Source organism: Clarias gariepinus, chromosome 10 (genome assembly GCF_024256425.1).
Source record: "Clarias gariepinus isolate MV-2021 ecotype Netherlands chromosome 10, CGAR_prim_01v2, whole genome shotgun sequence".
Lineage (NCBI taxonomy): Eukaryota > Metazoa > Chordata > Actinopteri > Siluriformes > Clariidae > Clarias > Clarias gariepinus.
The window spans coordinates 27,762,131-27,786,203 of NC_071109.1; the positions used below are offsets into that span (position 1 = coordinate 27,762,131).

General features: G+C 37.7%; 1 protein-coding gene across 1 annotated transcript in view; it reads right to left on the reverse strand.

The window, feature by feature from the left end:
• The window catches only part of cacna2d4b (calcium channel, voltage-dependent, alpha 2/delta subunit 4b), a 37,840-nt gene that overhangs the window by 6,427 nt on the left and 7,340 nt on the right, over positions 1–24,073 (reverse strand). Inside the window, exons 3-34 of the mRNA XM_053505753.1 lie at positions 22,294–22,410; positions 21,677–21,736; positions 20,172–20,334; positions 19,881–20,012; positions 19,703–19,763; positions 18,211–18,361; positions 18,038–18,112; positions 17,584–17,673; positions 17,318–17,431; positions 14,449–14,527; positions 14,179–14,312; positions 13,475–13,492; positions 13,096–13,254; positions 12,936–13,010; positions 12,748–12,834; positions 12,555–12,626; positions 12,045–12,106; positions 11,371–11,438; positions 11,201–11,246; positions 10,607–10,704; positions 10,404–10,497; positions 10,216–10,308; positions 9,831–9,961; positions 9,345–9,413; positions 4,859–4,920; positions 4,522–4,536; positions 4,324–4,368; positions 3,796–3,858; positions 2,559–2,629; positions 2,114–2,189; positions 1,809–1,861; positions 1,675–1,730 (exon numbers count right to left, since the gene is read on the reverse strand). Of these exons, the coding sequence (XP_053361728.1) occupies positions 1,675–1,730; positions 1,809–1,861; positions 2,114–2,189; positions 2,559–2,629; positions 3,796–3,858; positions 4,324–4,368; positions 4,522–4,536; positions 4,859–4,920; positions 9,345–9,413; positions 9,831–9,961; positions 10,216–10,308; positions 10,404–10,497; positions 10,607–10,704; positions 11,201–11,246; positions 11,371–11,438; positions 12,045–12,106; positions 12,555–12,626; positions 12,748–12,834; positions 12,936–13,010; positions 13,096–13,254; positions 13,475–13,492; positions 14,179–14,312; positions 14,449–14,527; positions 17,318–17,431; positions 17,584–17,673; positions 18,038–18,112; positions 18,211–18,361; positions 19,703–19,763; positions 19,881–20,012; positions 20,172–20,334; positions 21,677–21,736; positions 22,294–22,410 (2,689 nt within the window). The remainder of the gene's footprint in view (positions 1–1,674; positions 1,731–1,808; positions 1,862–2,113; positions 2,190–2,558; positions 2,630–3,795; positions 3,859–4,323; positions 4,369–4,521; positions 4,537–4,858; positions 4,921–9,344; positions 9,414–9,830; positions 9,962–10,215; positions 10,309–10,403; positions 10,498–10,606; positions 10,705–11,200; positions 11,247–11,370; positions 11,439–12,044; positions 12,107–12,554; positions 12,627–12,747; positions 12,835–12,935; positions 13,011–13,095; positions 13,255–13,474; positions 13,493–14,178; positions 14,313–14,448; positions 14,528–17,317; positions 17,432–17,583; positions 17,674–18,037; positions 18,113–18,210; positions 18,362–19,702; positions 19,764–19,880; positions 20,013–20,171; positions 20,335–21,676; positions 21,737–22,293; positions 22,411–24,073) is intronic.

A 24,073-nucleotide genomic window follows, 5' to 3' on the forward strand; every position in this document is an offset into this window, starting at 1 on the left:
ATATCCCGGATGTAAAGACCTGCATTTTAGCGACTTGAATTTTATTACCTGAATTTTGTTACCTGAATTTTTGCAACCTGAATTTTATTACCTGAATTTTTGCAACCTGAATTTTGTTACCTGAATTTTATCGACCTGAATTTGTAAGATTGAAAAATAATGAAGATTGTATTTTTAACACTTGAAAATATTTTTGAACTGCAATTTAGTAACTTGAATCTTTTTGCATTAAATTTTAAATGCTTGGATTACATTTTTACTTGAAATATACAACCACAATAAATTGCAGTGGCAAAAATTTCAAACATTGTAAATGCTCTAAGGATTTTTTTCAATTCAGATCAAATTGCAATGCAGAAAAATTCAAACATATTTATTGCAACACCTTTTTTTCAGTTCATGTAATTCAACCTGCTATTTTGCTTTGAGGAATTTTGGCACTATTATACTTCCATATGCGTTACTATTGTACAAATTCCGATTACATTCTACTAATTTGCCTCGATTGTTAAAGACATGGGAACAAGCGGGACACAAAGGATTTGTTCAGGTAGAAGCTTAACACACAGACAAGCATGTAGGTGTATGGTTAGGGATGGATGACAATGAACATACTTACCAGTGTGGTATCCAGACTTGGCTGTTAGACAGTGAGGGACAGACAGAAGGAAATGGAACAGCAGACAATAGGGGTACAGGCGCAATGACATGCATGATAATGGAAACATGCAGAAATTATATGAAATGAAAAAGATGGAAGAAATGTGGTGATGAAAACAGCATGATGGGGTATACATGCAGTTCAACACACTGGTGATGATGAGACCGGCTGAGAAGGAGGAGGTTAAATATGTTATGTCGTGTGTGTGTGTGTATAGGATAATGTCTTAGTACAGGTTTAAACACTACGTTTCTTGAGTTCAACGATTAAATATTCTACAATACCATTTAATCTGCTATAATACAATATGATGCAATTTTAATCGCCATGGTAACAATTCGATATTTGACTATACCACAGAATTTGCTACTGTACAATATGATAAAATCAAGATATGTAATGTAATCATTTAGTGTTTGATGGTTTTGATAAATGTACTATGATAATGATGATTAATACGATGGTTGGTAATAAAGTCTAATCATTTATAATCATCGTATTTGTTTGATTTATTTCAATTCCCTTTTAATTCGACACATCAATCCAGGTTGTCTGATTACACTATTAATTTATCCTGTGATCTTAGTACAAACACTGAACAAAATATGATATACAGTACTGTGCAAAAGTCTTGAGCCATGCATTATTTCTTTATATTTTTTTTGCAAAGAAATATACTTTTTTATTTTGTCTTGTATTTTTAATGTTGTCTTGAACACAAAGTGACCTATAACCCATTCAAGAACTAAAAAAGCAATTTAACTTAAGGCATGAACCAGTGAGAAACAGGTGAAGATGATGACAGATGATCAGACTAAAGATTAGTATACTGGTGATGCTAAATGCTGAGTGGTTGAAACAGACGAGAGGGGAAACGAGGTCGCTGCTGAGGTTCTTACACGAATAACCAATTTTTACATTGTATTTTTAGGCACTTTAATTAAATCTGCATTATTTAATTTTATTTAGAATAAGACTTTTGCACAGTACTGTAGCTGATTGTTAGAACTTACCATCTACAACATAGTCATTGTGCCACAACCCACAGATATTGAACTCCAAAAGAAATCTGAAAGCAGTGAACAAACACATTTTCAAAGGGGGAAAAGGGCAATTTTTACCAGCTTCCTAAAGAACATGCACTTACAGAATGAGGTTGGAGAAAAGCCACTTGACTGCTGCCATCAGGCTGTAGATAGGCTGCAGACGAATGAATCATACAGACATTAAATGCAGTGACTGTTAGTAATACAGGTTTACATATGCATGACTTATTAATGCAAATAGTGTGTTCTTTTGTAAGTATTATATAAGTATCAGTTCAGCTGCTGCACATTTCCTAACTAACGGTCCTGAGTCGGCATTATGAGAAATGACTGTAAACATAACAGTTGGTGTTGTTAAAATAAAACTTATGAACACTATAAGGAAAATCCTTTTTAAGACATGTACACTTAGCAGAGGACGAGCTGCACTGGCGTGATGATGGGAGTTCTTGCACATGGCCTGGTAGTCGTACAAAGTCACCCTGTAGATCAGAGCAGAGGAATCATTTGTAAAAATGATTTGACAATAGATCAGCACTGAACAATATTGGCTAGTACTAGAGCTTTTTTTGTGACAAAAACTGACAAAAATAAGGACATATTATTATATGTTGTATACAGTGACAGTAGATGAATTCTCGAGTCTGATTGAGACCTCTTTACATTTCTGTAACAGAATAATTGAAATAAACAAGCTGAATGTGCCATTTCGTAATGAATAGAGTAACTGTTGTGAATTTAAATATTATACGTGACATCATCAATAAAACACTGCTATTATAATTAAAAAAGACAGTACGCCTTGTCATGTTTTATTCCTTTCTCATTATAATTCCAGGGAAAATTGTTACCTTTTATACAAGCCTGATTTAAGGAGCTGAGCCATCACAGATCCGTCGACTTCACCAAAGAATTTTCCAACCTGTGTTACACAAGTATATGCAACAGTCAGTCAGTTTCTCTCTGTTCAAATGTAAAGGCATCATTCGTAATAGTTATACAGATTTATTCTAGTCTTGTGTGTATGACGTGTATGACATTTGACTGTTGGTCTATAAGCCATGTAATGCCATGAAAAACCATGAAATATATCTGTATGGAGACAGCTGCAATGGTGTTATTTTGAAGAATTATTGATATTACAGTAAACACATGTACGATTTATGTTAACACACATTCACAAACACACTACCTGCTACAGCAGTCATACCATATCCATTAGAGATTAACCCACATACTGTATATGGCAAGTACAGTAATCTCATGATTAGTGTCTGCTATTAATACAGTAGATTCCCACATTCAATAAATGCGTTAAAATGCATAAATGGCCAAATATTATCTATTAGCTTGCAATTATTTTTTATTTATCTGTTTAATTTACTTTTGAAAATATTACTGAACTGTAAGTGCATCATGTATACTAAATGCAGCAAAACCATTTTTGCGGCTTACACTACAGAATCCCATAGAGGTCGGGATGGATTAATACTGTTCGGCGTACATATAAGATAGTGTTTGAATCGGAATGTACAGCGGACGTTAAGCAACACATACGCAGTTGTTCTTTCTTACAGCTGCAACGAGAATAACAGAATGTAAACGTTCTTTTCTTGGACCACATTTTCCAAAAATCCCTTGAACACGTTTAACTCACTCACAGCAGCTGCTATTTTGCCAAACCGGCAGTTTCATTTCACCGACCACATGACAAAACAGAAGCGATGTAACTGGATTATTATGACATGTTGTGTTTTACTATGGAATGCGCCACTCCGTGTCATGGTATGTTTAAAAATAGAATCTGACAGCTAAATTTAGTAAAAGTACAAAAAAAAAATGCTTATCATGTTTTGCTAAGTATGCAAAAGTATGCAGTTTAAAAAAATTTTTTCAGTGCGATGCTTTTTTTTCAGTGTTCAATAAGTGATAGTACACTGTATATTGAAGTCAGCTGCTTGTTTATTCTGCTGTACCATACACACCCCTAAACTGTATACCAGCATTACAATAATAAACATATCTCTGGATAGACCATATAAATGATACATAAACTTCTAGATTTAATAAGGGAAGCTTCATACTCACATCACTTCTGTCCTCAGAGATCACTATGAACCCATTGTTGTCCACCAGGTAACAGTTAATATCCTGTTAATAAAAGTCGACATAACATTAGTGTTATTCTATTATCATTTACTCACTCTGAATAATGCTTTATCCTGTATACAGAGTTGTGGTGGGACCTGAAGCCAGTCACAGGAGACTTAGGGCACGAGGTGGGGTACACCATGGATGGGTCCATCATAGGGTACACACTATGGGCTATTTAGGAATGCCAGTTAGTTTAATCTGCTTGTCTTTGGACTGTGGAAGGAAACTAAAGTACCCGGAAGAAACCCACAAAGCACGAGGAGAACATGCAAACTTCATGCACACTGACGGGAATCGATCCCAGACCCTGCAGGTGCAAGGCGACAGTGCTAACCCACCATGCCGCCTTGTATTAATATTTATTTCTACATAATTGTCTAATAATTATATATACCTTTTTTGCACACAAGCCTATAATGTTGCAAAGCAGTGACTGTAAAATGACACAGGAAATGTACTCACAATGTTTTCACAGCTGAGAGGACACAACCCATCCACATTACTGCACTACAACGAGGAAGAAAAAAGGAGAACGATATCCAAGTAGAAGAATGTAACCCGCACTATGTATACTTTATTATTGGTATGTGTTATACAGGATCTGCATATTAGACTACTGAAAATGCTAGTGTTTTGTCTGACTTTTTCATTCATACTTACATCTGTGTCGTTTGTCTATTCAGAGGAGAAAATAGAGCGAGAGAGAAAAAAGAATGGAGGTGAAGAATTTGCTGATGCATTTCTGATGTATAACAGACATGACACAAAGACGCAGCCCAGAGCCATAAATGCTATTCAGAGCCATTTTTCTCAGTTCTGGTCTCTCTCTAGTTCACCCAGTTTTACATCATACATATTTCTAATTAGCTGATGTATTAAAAAAAAAAAAGTAGGAGAAACACATTGTGCATTGTGATGCTGCGATGGGACCAGAAAGGCATTTTTAAAATCCCAGACTTAACATCATATTTAACTTCACACAAGGTTTATCGTTTACCTGTTTAGCCGTGGCCCAGAATCTTCGTTCGAGGAGATCTAATGACATTTGGACTCCAATTGCTTAACACAGAATCGGAAATTAAACTGAGTGAGTTTTGTCATCAGTCTAAATGTAGCACAAAGCATGTAGCTGTAGTTTTATTTCATTCAAACCATGAAAAATCCATTTTAAAGCTTTTAGCAAACTGGCATATGTAAAGATATTATTACATGAAATCTGGAAAAGAAATTTAAAATACATACTTTAATTATTTATTCAATATGAAAATAAGGAAAAAGCAGGTAAAAATGCATTGAAATATTTTCTATTAAAACCGACCCTCATCTCTCCCAACAACCCCCCCCATCGCTCTCTCTCTCTCTCTCTCTCTCTCTCTCTCTCTTTTTCTTTCTCTCTATGTCTCTTTTCCAGAGTTGCATTAATAAATAGACAGGACCATGCTGTTCTTCTACACACTAATGGATGATGGGACCTGCAGTAACACCCATTAAGGATTTTTCTTATCCTCTAATTTAAGGGAGCATACTGACTGCTGAGCAAAGGTAACTTTCATAACATTTTATTCCCTGTCATTTTTCACTGTAATACTTAAAAAAAAAATCAGCATCAGAGAATACCTAACTAATGAACTTTTATTAATTTATTCTGTGCATGATGTTAACAAATAATTACATCAATTAAACAACTGGTGTTTGTTTATGGTAAAAACCTAATAATACATGTTTTATTACTATAACTATCCCATTAGGGAATTAATTCCCAGAGCAAACTGGTGCCATTAACAGATCCGAGATAGGGCTGTAACGTGCATAAAAAGTAATATGAAATAAATTACAGTAAATCTGTGAAGATAAGCACAGTTTATATGAAGTGGGCAAGAATTTAAAACAACAATGCACTTGTCAAATGGCAAAACAGATATGCAGACTGCATGGGGGGGAGGGGGGGGGTCCCATGGTGGGTCAGCAGTAGGATTTTGTAGTCAACCCTGAAGCAAACAGGGAGCCAGTGGAGAGACTCCAGAATGAGAGTGATGTGCAAATAGCTGTTGCTCCTGTTTTGAAAATGCAGGAATCTCTAAAGCCTTTAGCCAAAAATTCCAGATGAAAAGTCGATTTTAGTTCAGCCATGCAGCATGTTGTTCTTTTGGATGCTAGGAGGCGCAACAGTGGAAACTGTAAACTGCATATTTGATTTGCCACAGATTTTTTTTCTGATTCTTTTTGATCCAACCTTTGGGTTCACACTACATGTGCACAGATTTGCACTGGAGGGGGAGGAGTCTACCATGGGGCAATGGTGGCTCAAACGGTGAAGGTTCTGGGTTGCTGATCGGAAGTTTAGGGGTTCAAGCCCCAGCACTGATAGGCTTCCACTGTTGAGCGTACTTTTTTTTCTTTTTAAACAGGATGTTCAAGTGCACTGTGAAGACCAAGATGCATGTTAAAGGTAAATACTGCTCAGTGTTGTTCATACTGTTTATTCTGTAATAGAAACCTCTGGCCATTCAATCCTGCTTCTGATAGTAATGAATGAACGTAAGTATTGAGATGATGATGGCTAGCTAACAGGGCTAAGCCCATCCAGCTATTTAAAGGAAAGCGAATACCACTCGCATATTAAAGGAACTCAGCTGGGAGGTATTGCGACGTCCCCTATGCAGTCTATCCAAGCCACTTTCACATATTTGGGTCATTAAAGGAGTTCCTGGGAGGCCAGCGTTTCAGACCCTGTTATAAGTGCATTAGTGTAGCAGGGGATTATATAGAGAAATAAATGTGGTTTTGTTATTCTGCACAATTAACAGTGACTCGAACACCTTCATAGTAATGCCAAGTGAAAGAGTATGCAGTGTTTAAAATGTGAACCTGGAGATTGATCCAGCAAGATTTTGATTTTAATGTTTGGTTTTACAATTTTATTTTTGTCCTCTAGTTCCTGCAGTCCTCTTGACCCTTTTGAGTCTGACCAGACAATTGGTCAGCTGCCCATCAATCTGCAACTGTAACATCACCCACACCGTCTGCAGCAGCCGTGACCCCCTGCTCTCGTTCAATTTGATTTCCAGCCAGATTCCCTCTAACGTCGCCACCCTCAACCTCTCCAAAAATGGCATCAGAATAATAGATCCAGGAGCCTTTGCCAACCTCAGCAGCCTAGTGCAACTGGATCTCTCCAGAAACCAGCTCCTCACACTCCACTCCTCCACCTTTTCCTCACTGAGCAGCCTGGAGTTTTTAGACCTTTCCAACAACTTCCTGGAAAAACTTCCGGTAGATCTTTTCTTTGAGCTCAGCAACCTCAGAGAGCTCATTTTAAGGGACAACAGATTAAAGAAAGTAAACTCCAAACAGTTTCAGAGTCTGGCTGAACTCCAGCACCTGGACCTTTCTTTCAACAACCTGTCATCCATATCTCCAGACGTCCTGGATGGACTACAGGGCCTGCAGTGGCTCTCATTAGCTGCTAATAATCTAAGGACGATTCCAAGGGCAGTCCTTGAGCCACTTATTGTACTACAGCGCCTCTTGCTGGAGGGAAACCAGTGGAACTGCAGCTGCAATCTAGTGCCATTTAGACACTGGGTGGAATGGATGTTATATAGAGGTGAGAGTGGACTTGAACTTGTAACTTATATGTAACTTATATTTTAAAAGTCTTGAAATGCTCATAAAAACTGTCTCAGCTTAGCTTGCTACAATCGTTACTATCTTTCAAGAACGTTTTAACGCATCTGATTACGATTAGAGGTGTACATTTTATTTGGTGGCACGGTGGCATAGTAGTTAGTACTGTGGCCTCGCACATCCGGGGTATGGGGGTTCGATTCCCACCTCCGGTCTGTGTGCATAGGGTTTGCAAGGTCAAAAGCTCATTGGCGTCTCTGAATTTTTCCGTTGTGCATGTATAAGTGTGTGCTCTGTGTTGGATTTGCACTCTGTTCAGTGTGTGCCCTGCCTCATGCCCAAAGCCTCCTGGGATCGGCTCCAGGCCCCCTGCGACCCTGCACAGAATAAGCGCTATAAAAGATGAATGAATACGATTCCTTCATTCAATAAGTGCCGAGTCAGGGTAATGCTGGTACATAAATGCTATTAGTTTGGACATACTGTATTTTGTTACATAGAATATATTGAACATGTGAAATGTATCTTGTGTTGTCAAGGCCTGATTTCTTAATTCCTGGTGAAAATGCGGATTTCCAGTTTGTGTTTTAATTGTTTGTTTGTTTTTTGTTGATATTTTTGGTCTGTCCACATGCCATCTGCCACATTGGGCAATAGATACTTCACTCTGGAGATATATCTGTTGTTTCTGTGCTTAAGGGGTCGGGTTGCCAGCTTGATGCTCAATTGTCATTCACACACTTTGGGCAATTTGGGGACGCCAAGTGTCTGATTTGCATGTCTTTGGTCTGTGAAATGAGACCAGAGTGAGAACATAAAAACTCCACACACACAAACCCTAGGGAGGAATCGATCCTAGACCCTGGAGGTGCAAAGCGACAGAGTTAACCACAAAGTCCAGTGTCGCCTTAAATCAGATACGTCTTTATGTTATGCCCCGATTCTCCTTCTCTCCGTAGGCGGCTTTGTGGATTCCACAGAGTGCTCTTTTCCTGCAGTCCTTCAAGGCCAAGACCTTCGCACAATCCCCATGGACATGTTCAAACACTGCTCCCATCTCAAATCTTCAGACTTGAGGGCCCCTACTTCATCTGGTATCATCTCCACCGAGGGTCCCATCATCCCCACTGACTCAACAGCAGCCTGTCGTGAGCAGCGCCCCCATGCTGTGACTCTACGTCGAGCCCCCACCACCTTGGTGCTGGCCTGGCTGCTGTGCGGTGTGGTATGTCTTATGATGGTAGCGGTGGCCGTGTACGGCTGCGTCTATGCCATGCTCGTGGCCAAGTATAAACAGGAACAGCTCAAAAGGAGTCCATTGATAGAAGTTGAGAAGGCAGAGGTTGAAGAGAAAGAGATGGAGCCTGATTCTGATAAGGGAGCTGAGGCTAGAGAGCACACCGAGTGGATGGTGTTGCCGCCAGAAGTCTGTGTTTGAGGAGAAACCATGTGGAAGAACAGCCACCTTTTTAAATAATTATCCGTCCTGCTGATTTATTGAGTGCCTGCCTCAGAACGTCACCACAGAGAAACCATCATACACAACATCATTTATATTCATAATTTATCTGCATATTACCATGTCTTTACAATTTAAGATTTATCAAGATAGCGTTTTTGCGCTTTTTTTTAAAGTGATTATTAAACTAAAACTGTTACATTTTTCAGTGAATTAAATGATGGATTTTAACCTGACATTCAGCTCAACAAGTATTGGCACCCTGCCAGAAAAAGACAATAATGGAGCTCCTGTTGGGGCAACAATTTAAGCACTGACTTAACAAAAAATACTAGTATTCCTCTGTTTACTGTTTAAAGAAGCCATAAGGTTAAGGATAAACTCCCTGATACTGTACCTCCAGCCAATGCCGTTCTCTTCCGCTTAGTCACGGTGACTGTTGTCACTGCTATCAACATGTTCTTTTCTGTAGAAGAGAACACACACGAGTCAACTTCAAAAATGTTGACGCATAATTGACTGATTTTATATTGTAGTCTATGAACACTACCTGGCCAATAATATATATATAAACTATTTATATATAGTGAGAAAACTACTTTCAGATCGCTATAAAGCATAAAGATTGGGGCAATAAAAAAAGGTCATGTGGTCTGATAAGTTCAGATTGACCCTATTTCAGACTGAACAGGTTTTCACATGTATGCATTTTTTTTCTTCCCTGATGAGACAGGCATATTCTAGGAATCATTTTCACACATGAATTTTGCATCCTGTAAACAAAGCTATTTTTTTTTCTTTTTGGCCAGGCAGTGTTTATTCACAGTGAAAATACCATAATGTTGCAACTTAGATTAAATTCAGCATGGCAAAGATCAAGAACCTTTATTGATCTCATCAACAGGTACGTAGTAATAAAACTGTCCTGGTTTGTTCTCAGCCGCCAGGCGATACCAGATAGGGTGATGGTCCATAGTAAAAAGATTCTCCTTGTCCCCTGGGCTCAGGAAGTTCCTGCTTTTGCATGGGCAAGACAGTGAAAATATAATCAATTAGTTATACAGGTACTGAAATCAATAAAGTTTGAACTATTTTCCCCTCCCCCATTGTTTTGCCCAGTTAATTCCCAGTCCCAAGCCAGCTCTCTATTATCATATAGTGTAAAAACTTCCTCCAAGACTTGTGAAGATAGTCAGTCTCTTCCATTAAAAGAGGTCTTGGGCACAGAACGCTGTAAGAATTGACACTTTTACACAAGGCTTACTCACTTCCCCTTCCGTTCTTCTTTGCCAATGTATCTGATGACGCGCATGAGACCTGAGCGCGTCCCCAGAAAGGCTGTCTCAACTCCATCCTCCACGCTGCAGGAAACAAGGAAAAGACCGCGGGAACCATTATCATGATCTTTTCATAATAAGGTTCAGGAAACTCACAAAGAAGCATAAGCAAATCTTACCCAGTGTCACTCAACATCAGCGCAGTCCAGTAGGCTTCGAGCGGAGCTGTGACCACGGCGTCAAACAGGGTTTGTTGCAAAAGTATCTCATCACCTGCAGCGAAAATTTTTTAATTTAATTGAAGGGAAGCACCTGACCTGTTACTGTAAATGTTGTGAATGTCTTCATGTTGTAAATGTCTGACCAGACATTTATAGCTCACATTCAAGGTCAGGCTCTTTCCCGGTCAGGTATCGGACAACAGCCTGGAGCTGGGTGAGTTTACGATGTTGGGGATCGATATCTGTCTCACAGTAGGTCCTAATATAATAAACAATTAATCTTGGTTCATTTTTAATACTTTTGATTTTGATTTCTTGTCTGTCTATTTTTGATGCTTTCAATTATAATTCTATGGTTTTAACCATTTAGTTACATGTCAAGATTCACATGAAAGGCTAAACTACAGTAAAACCTGTAAAACATATGTGTGTACTTTACTTACTAACATAAACTAGACACTACTTGGCATCAACTTTGTACTTGACTTAGTAACTTGTGTTCCATTAGTTTCACTTTATTGGACAAAACTAACTACATGAATAAATGTCAAAAAATCGAACAGTTCATTAGCAAGTCAACTGAAGTAACGATGTAATTCAATAACTAATGTTATAAACAGAAGTACTTTGATAATCAGCCAGTATTATACTATATATGTAATCATACTGCTTAGACACGTTTCACATAAGTACAAACTCTTTTGGAGTTTTGCAAATGTCTTTTAATTGTGCAGAAACTCAATGTTGGTCCTCACCACCCACTGGCTATAGTAAGGTCTGGCTGCTGAAGGTCATGAAGGCCTGCAGGGGGGACAAGGTTAATTTGAACATAAATAGGGTTAAAATACAACAACCATTAGCATTTACATAAATTGTCTAATAAGATTTCTAAGATCTTATAGTTGTCAGGTTTTATGAAACCTACCCTCTTCGATAGAAACATTTCCATAGAACATGTATTGCCCATGACCCTGTGTTAACACCATCCCAAAACTGAAACCACAAGACACACAAATGATTATATTCAGAAATACAAAATGTAATATAATGATATTTAACACACATACACTGTCGTGACATCACAATGCAAAATATTATTCCCGGTATTGTACATGTTCCCCTCACAGCCTGACTCCACAAGACCTCTATGGTGTGCCGTATGGTATCTGGGATCAGGATGTTAGAGGTGGATCCTTTGGGTACAGTGGTTTGCAGGGTGCTAAAAGGGGTTTGGATTAGGTGAGCTTAGAGGGCAGGATGAAAGCCTCAGGCTCTTTGCCTGTGTGTGGCAGGCTGTAGTGCAATGTGTGTTCTGGTGCCTTTCTTCAATAGCATTGACTATTTTGGGCAAATTGTGCTGCATTGGCTTTTCTGTGGTATCGGACTGAATAGGCAGGCTTTGGGTCATCACGGCCATGGGTGAGCCTTGGATTTCCATGTCTATAGTTAGTGAGCAATGTTGATTTTTTCACATGTCACTGGTTATAATGTTAAATAATCTAGTGTTCCTAACACAACAAATTAACTACAGAATGTCCATGCGCACAAAAACGTTTGCATTTGAATAAGTAGGCAGTGAACAAATCTAATAGTTCTTACCTAAATGGTGTCTCATTGATGGTTGTGTAGAAATATTTGTTTTTAAGAAACAAAGGTCTTTTCTGTTTAAAAAAAAAAAAAAGACAGTAAAGAAAAACTGGTGGGATAATAAACGCAGATGAAGTGCATTCCTTGATGATCTATTTAATGTCATTTTATAATAAACAGCGCTGATGAAGGCATAAATCTATCAACTATAACAGAAAGTACAGTTTAAAAAAGTGAATTTGGTGTGATAACAGTAACACTGTTTCAAGACATCACAATTGTTGATTTTTTTTAAATATAAAAGCACAGTTCCGATTGTATAATTATTCACTCATGGTCTTTTCAAATGAGCGAATAGTGTTTTGCATTAACTCTTTCCTGAAGTAAGAATTATGAAATGTCTTTTATTCATACTAGGGATAAATTTCCTGTTAAATCAGTTTTTAATAAGAGATAATTGCCCTTTAAGAGAACTGTACTGTTAAACCTTTAAGAGTACTGTAGTGATAAATACACACTCACCCCTTTGTCCACTGTGGCTCTTACATCTAATGTTAACGTACCCGTCTCACCTTTCACCATGGCTGTTCTCAACTGTTTAGATGAGAAACAGTATGAATTAAAAACTGAATTCATGACGGATTATCCTTTACCCTGCTGATGCATTATAGTTCATTCAAAGGAGTAGTTCATATTAGGAGTAAAGCACACCGACCGTGTCATCACTGTCTTCCCATTCTGCCTCGGTCAGATCCACACTGTTGTAGTTTGGTTTGGGTTTCAGCTTCTTTCCATCTTTATACTGTAACGAAGAAAAAGCAACATTCAAGCCTAATAATATGATTAAATCTATATGACATTTACTAAGACCAACTTTTTGAATACAACCAGAGATCTACTCACTAGAGGCCTTAAGTCAGGGTGTGCCAGAATGTAGCCGTTGTTTGTAATGAGGAACGCATAGCCGTGAGCACCAAGCTGTGTGGAACACACTCCATTAGAAACTAAAGTTATTACTGGTCTAGTCACACTACCAGGTTACAATACGTATTTTCTGTTGCACCTTATATCGAGGGGCAAGCATCATGACTTCCACTAAGGGTATATCTGTGCCCACGACTCCCAGCAGGATTCCATGAGAAAGAGTCTCTTTCTTCTTGCTGAACACCGGCATTGCCACCGTGGTCATCAGGAGCAGACTCTGAGCCATGCTGTTAAAGAGCTTTGGAGGAAATGTGAAACAATGAGCCTGGACTGGATCAGTGCTGGGGCAAAAGCATGTTTTTAGAAAAAAATAAAATATATATATTATAACAGCAGGTGGCGCTGTACAATAAAAGTGGCTTGCGATACACGTGGTACGAAGCAGGCTAAATACAAGCTAAAGGGCATTAAAAAGGGACTGCAACTCTTTAGTGGTCTAATCTACTAAACCACTTTACCTCTTTAGTGTTAGGGAGCTGGATGAGAATGAAGATGGAGAGAAAAAAAAAGCACATCAGCGGTCAATGAGGCATAATGAGGATTGTACGGTGCTGACAGTGCTTTACACACACACACAAATATACGTGATGAAATAATGACATTTACACTAGGGTGCTTCGCATAGATGCAGGATTCTAAATCTTATAAACGCTTAGAATTTGTATAGCTTGCAATAAAGCAAGATAAATAACACCTAACCATGCACGCTGCATAATCATGCACTGAAGAAAGACCATATCAATATCATTACGCATGTAGCTTCAGTAACGCATGGTCGCATGGTTATCATAGTCGAGGATTACTGGTTGCCTTATGGGACCAGTACATACAGTACTAGATGATATGGCTTTCCAGTGCATGATGCACGCCAATGCCTATGGGGGAGTTTAACATAGCCGATTTGTGTTCTAGGCTATTTTTGTGATGTGGGAGTAAACCAGAGAACCCACAGGGGGAACTGGCAGAGGAACTTCACACAGACATTAATGCAAGATCAGGATTGAACCAGAGATTTACATAGATATATTAGAATGTGTTTCATTTTTTTTTTTTTTTGAGTGGAGGTCCTTTTGATATCTTGTCCCATTTGGAGAAAATCTTCATACAAGAAAACACCAAAATCTCTTAAGCAGTTCACCAGGAGAACACCATCAACCCTTACCACACTGTCCATGTACGCCTCGGTCCAGATGATGTCATGATCATGATCGATGACCATGGGCCGACTTAGAACATGAAGATACTCCATGACGTTCTCCTGCACGTCAGCCAGGGTGTTAATGTGAGTATAGTAACCTGTGGTCAGAACATTAATATACCTCAGGGATACGGGGAAAACATTTAGAGGATGCTAAGTGTAAGCTGTGAGTGAAGTAAAGCTTCATGCATTAAAGCACATTTCACAAAGAAACTGTTATGAAGTGAAATTCACCCTTGTTGTTGCAGGCGATCCACTTCACGTTTTCGGCGAAGGTCATATCACGGCCAATGAGGTAGGTGAAGACTCGCACCTGTGGGAAGTCCAAGTGATAAAAACAAATGATTCAGGCAAAAAAGAAGATTCAAAGTGATTCTATGATTGAGGTACAACTTATGCTTTATAATTCTTATATTACTTTTCTATTAATACTTTTTAAAGCATTGTATCAAACAACACCAGCATTCAATTATGTGGTTACAATTGTTCTTTTTTTTTTTTTTTTTTTTTACATATTTTTACCTCATTTATCAATCTTTGAGTGTGTAATATGTTTGTCTAAACCAACCTGAACTAAAAGCCACTTACAAGGTTTTTAGCACAGAATTAGCAAACAAACACACACAACATTGTTAACTAGCATTCATGCTAATGGAACAAAGATATAAAGGATATTGTAGTTATTTTTTTTAAATGTATTTTTTTAATAAATAATTTATTTTGAATTACCAATGAAGGTAAACAAATTGTAAAAAAAAAAAAAAAAAAAAAAAGTCATTTAATAATGAAAAAAAAATCAGAGAAATTGAATTTTTTGTTCCTGGTTCCTGGGAGCTCAAGGAAATTTAGATAAACTTCTTATTAAACATGTACAGAAGAGGATATGGCCCCCATGAAAAAAAATATGTAACTTATTTAAGTAATTAACTAATTAAAATAGTGTGATATATTATATTAACATAATATTAATACTATTATCATAATATTATATATATATATATATATATATATATATATATATATATAACATACAACAATACATTTAGTATTAAAAATTATATAATAGTATTGAAATATTATATATAATACAAGTTTTTCTTGTCCTAAATTGTATATAGCATATCATATATAGCACTGCATATCATACTGTGTATGACTGTGTATGTGACAAATAAAATTTGAATTTGATTTGATTTGATTTGAATTTGATATCTATCTATATATATATATATATATATATATATATATATATATATATATATATATATTATCCATTAGTAGTCCAGGAGCATACATTTGAAGTGGGATGTGTACAGTACATACACTCAGGTGGAGGACAATAAATCTTAAAAACTAAACTAAAGGTTTTTTATCACATCACAGATTGCATGTTAACAAACTAGAGTTTTTCCAAATCAGTTATGATGTCTATTTTATGTATGAAACAAGTAGTTTTCACAACTACTTTGTTTAGTTGTTTACAGATAGATTATTTAACTTATAATTCATTATATCACAATTCCAGTGGGTCAGGAGTTTACATAAACTCAGATGACTGGAAAGCTTGGAAAATTTAAGGGAATGTTATCATGTCTTTGAAAGTTTCTGATTGGCTAATTAGCATCATTTGAGTCAACTAGAGGTGTACCGTAGAAGTATTTTAAGGCCTACCTACAATCTAAGTGCATTACTGTTTGACATTATGGGAAAACAAAGAATTCCAAGGCATCAGAAAAAAAATTGTGGATCTCCGCAAGTCTGGTTCTTGGGAACAATTTTCAAATGCCTGACGGTACCACAATAATCTGTACCAAAAATACTAGACAAGTATAAACACCATGCTCAGTAGGAAAATGCATGATTTGGTAAAAAATTAATAAAAAATAAAATATGTACCACAAATCAATCCCAGAACAACAGCAAAGGACCCTGTGAAGACACTGGAGGAAACAGGTAGAAAAGTATCTACATCCAGAGTAAAACGAGACTAATATTGACATAAGCTGAAAGGCTGCTCAGCAAGGAAGAAGACACTGCTCCAAAACTGTCATAAAAATCCAGACTACGGTTTGCACTGCACATGGGAACAAATACTTTACTTTTTGGAGAAAGATCATCTGGTCTGATTAAACAAAGATTAAGCTGGTTGGCCATATTGACCATTGTTTTCAAGTTGAAAAAAAAATCCATCCTAACCATGAAGCATGGTGGTGGCAGCATCATGTTTTAGGAGTGCTTTGCTCCAGGAGGGACTGGTGCACAAAATAGATGGTGTCATGAGGGAGAAAGAGACCTCAACACATCAGCCAGGAACGTAAAGCTTGGTCGAAAATGGGTCTCCCAAATAACCAATGCCTCCAAGCATACTTCCAACGTTCAATCACAATGGCTTAAGGTTAATTCATTTGAGATATTGGAGTAGACCTGACCTCAATCCAGATCAGCCTGCGTGAGAAAGGAGGCCTACAAACCTGACTCAGTTACAGTTCTGTCAGGAGGACTGGGCTAAAATTCCAGCAATTTCCTGTAAGAAGCTTGTCGAAGTCTAGCTAAAACATTTGACCCAAGTTAAACAACTTAAAGGCAATATTACTGTTTACTACATGTATGTAAACCTCTGACCCATTGGGAATATGATGGAGGGAATACTCACTCACTCATCGTCTATACCGGTTAATCCTGTATACAGGGTCATGGAGGGCCTGGAGCCCATCCCTGTGACTTGGGGCATAAGGCTGGGTAGACCCTAGACAGGGTGTCAATCAATCATAGGACTTGCACACGTACACACATACTACAGGAAATGTAGGAATAATTAGCCTAATCTGCATGTCTTTGGACGGTGGGAGGAAACCGGAGTACCCTGGAGAAAACTCATCAAACACTGGGAGAACATGCAAACTCCTTGGACACAGAGGCGGGAATCCTACCTGGCCAAGAATTGAACCCAAATGTAAACTTCCGACATCAACTGTTTATACTTTATATCTATACATTTCTGCACAAGCTATTCATTTAACTAAAAATGCTAACTAAAAAAAATATCCCTATCATTCACCCATTTCCTCTGTTGTGTTTGTGGGAAGAACAGATTGTCCATTACCTTCCTCTCGGGCCAATTGAACTCCTCGAACACAGACTGGAAATCTTCCATGGCTCCATCTGTGATGAGCATGATGGCCTGATTGCACAAGCTGCCCTGCCCATTCGCTGTGGCCTGGCCAAGAGGAACAGTCAAGCAGAGTGTAAAATCGAGAGGAAGTGTGTACCATCTTGATGTTGAAAAGCTCTGGCACATTCAAAAGTTAAAAAGCACAGGCCTCCTTATATAACGTAAATGACGTGTAACTGTAAATGTTTAATACTGACCTCATTCAACACCCAGAAGGACTCCTTCATGGCCTTCTTAATGTTCCCCTCTCCCTTCACTTGCAGGTCTTCCACGAGCAGCTTGAAATGCTGAGGTTTGCACAAGAGGGCAACAAAAACTCAAAGCACTAATGATTTGGCATTCTGTTTTGCTTTACATAAAAAAAAAAAAAAATCTGCTCTTTTATTAGATTCTTCCTGCTTTCTGACAACAGTAGCAAAAAAAATCATTACGATTAAGAAAAGCATCTTTGTAGTGTTTAATGTGTACAAGACAAATGTCGTATCTTTCAGTGCAGTGTCTTGTAGAGATTGCTTGAGAGGACCTGAGCAGATGCAGTGTGGTAATATCATTACCAGCTTTACGTAACAATCCTGCAAGTCTGCATTTAGCTCTCTTTGCAAGCAGCCATCCTGGCACACTGACATACACCACCACATAACTCAAACATACCTCCCGGTTGTCCAGATCCGCCTGCACGAGCGTGCCTTGGAAACATGGCTCAACATACTGGACATAATCAGTGTACTGGAGGATAGAGGAAAAAAACACCCACGCACATTAATAACAACGACTATGCTCCTTATTCCTTGCAAGGATAACTGAAAGACATAAAGCTGACCTACCGCAATAATGTTAACAAAGTCGTTTTCCCCAAGGGTGTCCAAGATGGTGTTTATGGTGTGTTTGGCAATAGTGAGTTTCAGACCCTTCATGCTGCCGCTGATATCCACCACTATGATGATGTCTTTTGGAGACGTGGCAGCCTGGATGTACCTGCGGCAGTGATGGAGACCAATGATCAAGCGTGCACTAAAACCGCTGCTATACTTACTTATAAATAAATGGTATAAAGAATTAAGTGAGATGAATTAAATTTCCCTTGAATTAATTATGCTTCACAAAACCGCAGTCCCTTATCTTCTGTAAATGGACAGAGTGACTGTGCTTTCACTATGGTTAATGCCTTAATTAGATGTTTTATGCTTGAATGATTCATATCCTGTTTGGCTTAGCAAACAAAAATATTCATCTGAAACTGGTCACTAGAATGAAAATGAGAACCAAAAAAGTCCCTCAAGACTACATTAAAAATACAAGGAATTCTGGCTCTTTGGAAGCAAAAGCTTTTTCCACTTTCTACTTTTTCCCATAGTATTTAGTGATTTGGCATACAGGGTTGAATTTAACCATGGATTTAGTAGTTAGTACAGCACACTATTTAGCATTTAAGTTTGATTTAGTGTGTCGTTTCCAAACGATTTAAGACCTACCTTGTCCTTAAGAACTTGGGATAAAAAAACAAAAAGAACAAATAAATAAATAAACCCTCACCAACATGGCATTCGGCATATATTTAGATTCTATGATCCATCACAAAGAGAAACAAAAACAGCTACAATCCAACTTCATAAGAAAGACTTAAGAAATTCTACGATTTTTTTCATTACGCATCTCGAGTTCAAAACTTTCACCTGGGATGAAACATTTTGGCGAGCTAGGATTACTCTCAAAGCATGACGTACCATAGTGAACTCACAAACTTCCCAACAATCTCCATATGATTTTCTATGATTTCAAGATCACCAATTTGGGATCAGCTTTGGGGACGTGGGACATCCACAGCCAGATGATGGACTTAGGGAGTGTTACATTGCCAGGTGATGCAGCATGAGCAGCAGTTTAGAATGCAATTGGTTAGCATCATGTTTCACAGAGGAAGCATGGATAATCTTTGAGCTGTGAGCTGGCTTTTGGGTGGGAATAGGCAAGAGACAAAATTAGGTAGAAGATTGGGAAATCTCAAGTTATTGTTTTTGTTTGCAGTTCCACCCACATGTCTACTGTCATGTACAGTACAGCTCTATAAACAGGCACATATGGTGCCCAGATGAGCATCATCGGCCTGGCTATTGAGCTGCTAACTACTTAAGGAGTGGATTAAAGCATTGGACTGGAATCAGGGCTTCGCTGGATGGACTGCCAGTTTTAAAGGCGGTAGTATTTTCAGCACATAAAATCAAGCAGCTATTACTGTATAGCCATTGATAACATCCAGAACTACACAATCTTGTGGTTTCATTCAGCAGTGTGTAGCATCAGCACAGCCGTTCTCACCAGTTTCTGTTTCGACAGTCAAATGCAACCACTCCGTTCGGGTCTGGAGTCCACTTAATGCCTAATGGAAGGGAAAATGCATCACATGGTGGTGAGTCATGAGTTTAATAGCAAGGGTATATGCAATATATAGTGTTAAAAGCTTTGAGTACTGTGACCATGTATTCTCTTCCTGTACCTGGGTAGAGTCTGAAGAAGCCAGTGGAGCTTCCGAAGAACTGCCATGTGAGAGTCGGGTCCTTCTGGAAGTTACTGATGAAGACATCATTCAAAGCCTCGGACATGTACACACCGTTAAGAATGTCTGGATCTAAACTCCAAAGACAGAGACGGTGAGGAATTAACACTATACAATTGACATATTCAAATGACGAATAAGCGTCAGTCAGTTATTGTAATATTGGTAGAATATTAGTATAAGTATGCAATGTTAGTCAGTACTATTGGTTTTCTGTAATTTATGTCCTACCTTTGTTGTACACATTGGTTGGGACTTGGATGTCACTCATTAGTGTGTTAACTTGCAGATTGTTAAAATGCTCGTTCTCTTCTAGTGGAAACTCGCTACCAAGTTCAATGTAGTTGCCGTCCTCATCCATCGTGTTTATCAGCAGTGAATTGAAATAGTCAAACTATTTAAAACAAAAGAAATATTTAAAAATACAAAAAAAAAAAAAAAACTGCTATTTTTTTATTACTGGGTGGTTTTCTATGTTTCTATGTTTGGTGACACAAATTCAATATTAGTTGTATAAAACACTGAATAAGTGTTCCGAACAGATCATTAGCTGTACAAAAAGATCTGTATATTGTAAATAATGTTTTATTGACCAGAGTTACTGGCACTGGTACTCCTTTATACAAGGGGAGTTCAAGTCAAACCAGGACTTCTGATTGTGCAGAATAACAGAAAACAGTTATCAAAGTAAAAACTCCCTTTATTTCTCTATATAATCCCCTGCTACACTAATGCACTTTTCCCAGTGTTTCTCTAGTGATACCATCGAGGTAGAATGTTTGCTCAGTATGCCAGAGTCACAATCTTTACTGCTGCACTTTGAAACGCTGGCCTCCCAGGAACTGCTTTAACGACCCAAACATGTGAAAATGGCTTGGTTCTACCGGAATTTGGCAAAAACTTCTAGCCGAGTCCTGTAACATGCAAGTGGTGCTGGTGAATGATTGAATGTGCAGTTCACACTGACATCACATTTACATTTACACTACATGTTTACGTTTACATTCTGGACCATTGCACAAAGACACTTTAATAACCATTGCACAAAGTCACTTTTTCTATGCATATTTGCATATATTTGCAATTATTTCTATTTTCAGTTTCTATTTTTAGTTCTATTTTTTCTAGTTGAATTTAATTACATTTTTTCTATTTAAATTTTCTATAATATTTCTTTTATTGATATTTATTACTTATTATAAGCTTTAATTCTCTTTTTAAGGTCACAAATGTGTATGTGACAAATAAAATTTGAATTTGAATTTGATTTGACATACTGTATGAGTCTCTTCTGCAAGTCAGTGACAAGTTATCTATTGATTTTTATTTTCAAGGATCGGGTGTTCCACTTTTTGAATGTTCATAGGAACCATTGCAGTAGGCAATCATCATTCATAGATGCATGACTTATCTTAAAACGTTTGCGTCATTTGGATATTTTACTGCGGCTAAGAGTCTGTGCTTGAAGTCTTTTGTAAATGTCAATCAGGTTTAAAGTTTCATTCAGGGGATACTTCATCACAAGCCCCAGTTTGACATGAGCATCCCTTGGCACTAACTGAAATAAAGCTGAGTCATTTCTTGGACAGAGTTGTACAGATGTCATGACTGGCAATAATTTTTAGGTTTACAAAATTAAATCTTTGGAGATGATCTTTTTTCTGTATCTTTGCAAATCCTTGGATTTTTTTTTTTATTCTTTGCTGCATCATGCTGTAAACTTGCCTTGAACTCACCTCTAAACTTGCATTAAACTCGTGATATAGATCTGCGTCCTCCACTGTATCTGCTAGTCGCTGGAGAGAGAGATCATACAAGGACAGTCACATCCACTAATTTTCTCCTGTTGCAGTTTTATTTACATGAATGAGCTGTTAGTCAGGAATGTGAAACCTCTCTGTCACAGAGGTCATTAAAGGCCTGCTGGAGATTTTCAATTTTCCTGAGCAAGGGGTAGTAAAAGCATGCACCATGACATCACTACTTTACTGCCGATTACCAAATAAAACAAATATAAATTTGTTACTGTACTTAAGTAAGTTGGTCTACTCTGCTTAAGTTTTTCTTCCACCTAAAACCTTTGCATTTTAATTCCTACATTTCAAAAGAAACCTCATTTCTTTCATCTTACTTCATTTGCAACCATCACTACATTTCCCTGTAATCATATATTTGTAAACCTATGAGATGGCTCTTTAGCATCTGACATCTTAGCTAACATTTCAGAAATTAGAAATTAGGAATTAAGCAAAATCTGTCAGTTCGTCATTTGAGGCGATGTGCTTTTTTGTTTTTTGTATTTGTGATTCAAGATCATTATTTGCATTTTACTTACTCCAGTTGACATACTGACCTTAACAGACTTCATCTTGCTTCCCAGCATCTTCTCAATTTCATCTGAAAATTCTTGGGCCAGTTCAGATCCATCTACTTCCTCTATCCAGATAATGGGCTCCACATCTTTAAGTTTCTGGGGGCAAGAACAAAATGACTGAATTATTATTAAATGTGGTTCTATTTTTCATAAAATTTATCATGATGCTGGTACCATGGTAGTCCGATGATCCCTGTACCATGGTATGTAGTACTGTACTGTGATATTTTTGACAGTCCCAGGGTACTTATTAGATATACTGATATAGTACATTGTTGTACCATGGTTAATGGCTCTACCATGTACGGTTATTACGGTACTATGGAACACATACCAGGACAGTGTAAAAATGTTTTACATGTTTATGTACTATAATGATAATATTTCCATAGAATTTTGCAGGACCAACCTACCAAAGTTCAGCAGGTATCTAATATGGTACTACCTGGTGTGGCATTTGGCCGACGCCCTTACCTAATTTATTCGCCTTTATCTATAAAGACCATATCTGTATCAGACTATATCTATCTTTTTATACATCTGAGCAGATGAGAGCCTTAGTCAAGGGCTTAACAGTGACAGCTTGGTGGTGGTGCAGTGTGAACCTGGAAACTTCCAATCAGCAGTTTAATGCCTTAACATACCCCTGCCACTGCATACCATAATTACATACCATATTAGACATTTGCTGAACTTTGCTAGCCACTGTGGTGCCCAATAAGTACTACTGTATTCACTAAAGTATTGTGGTACATATCATAGTACTACTACGGTACCCACTGAAGTGCCACAGTTTCTACCATGGGACTATAAAAAAAGTCCTATGCTATGGACCCATGTCTGAAGTTCGGAAATGCTATTTTATATTATGATATCTACTAATGACTGTTTACCGTAGTAAATAAAAATAATAATAGTAAATAAAACAAATCTTGAATGTAAAATTATTCTTTCTGCCACGGTTGTAGGTGTGTAATTAGTACAGTTAAATTGCTTTGCTATCCTGCCAACAAAGCCTGGATATATGTATATGCTGTATGCATATATACATAGCCTTTGTAATAGTTATAGATGTTATATACAATTTATGATAGTATAGTTGTATAAAACAAATCTGTATATATACTGTAATTAGCCATATAAAAAATAATTAACTTTATTGGACAATGCAATATGTTTTCCAGTATATATACAGTAGTTGAAAAGGGACAGTTCTGGAAAACTGGGATAGATTGCAACACTACCTACAAGAAATGTAGGTGCTATTTACCATGAGGAACATCATGCACTGGAACATCTGTTGCATTTTCCCAGATTTCCACACATAATTAACTTTTGTACATGGTAGCATGCTACAATGAGCGGGCCCAAGCCCCTGTGCCATTGCCACTCAGGCGCACCAGAAAGACAGTGGGCACAGTGGGGACATGCATTTAAGGGGACGTACCAAACTATTATCACAATATGATCTCATTCTACTGTATATGATATCACAATAAGATGTCGAACCAGAAGTTATTAACTACTTTCTGGCATAAGTTTAAGGCAACGTCACGGACAGCCTTATTGAGATATCACAAAAAATCATCCTCAATGTCTTGAGATCATATAAGCCTTGTTTTGTGGTGATCATATAAATCCTTGAAAAAAAAATCCTTAGAAAACAAGAGGGCAGTTGACACACTATGACATCAGCGCTATCGGACATCAGCACCATCATCCTAATTAATTAGGATTAAGTTCTCTCATTAGTTGTCCG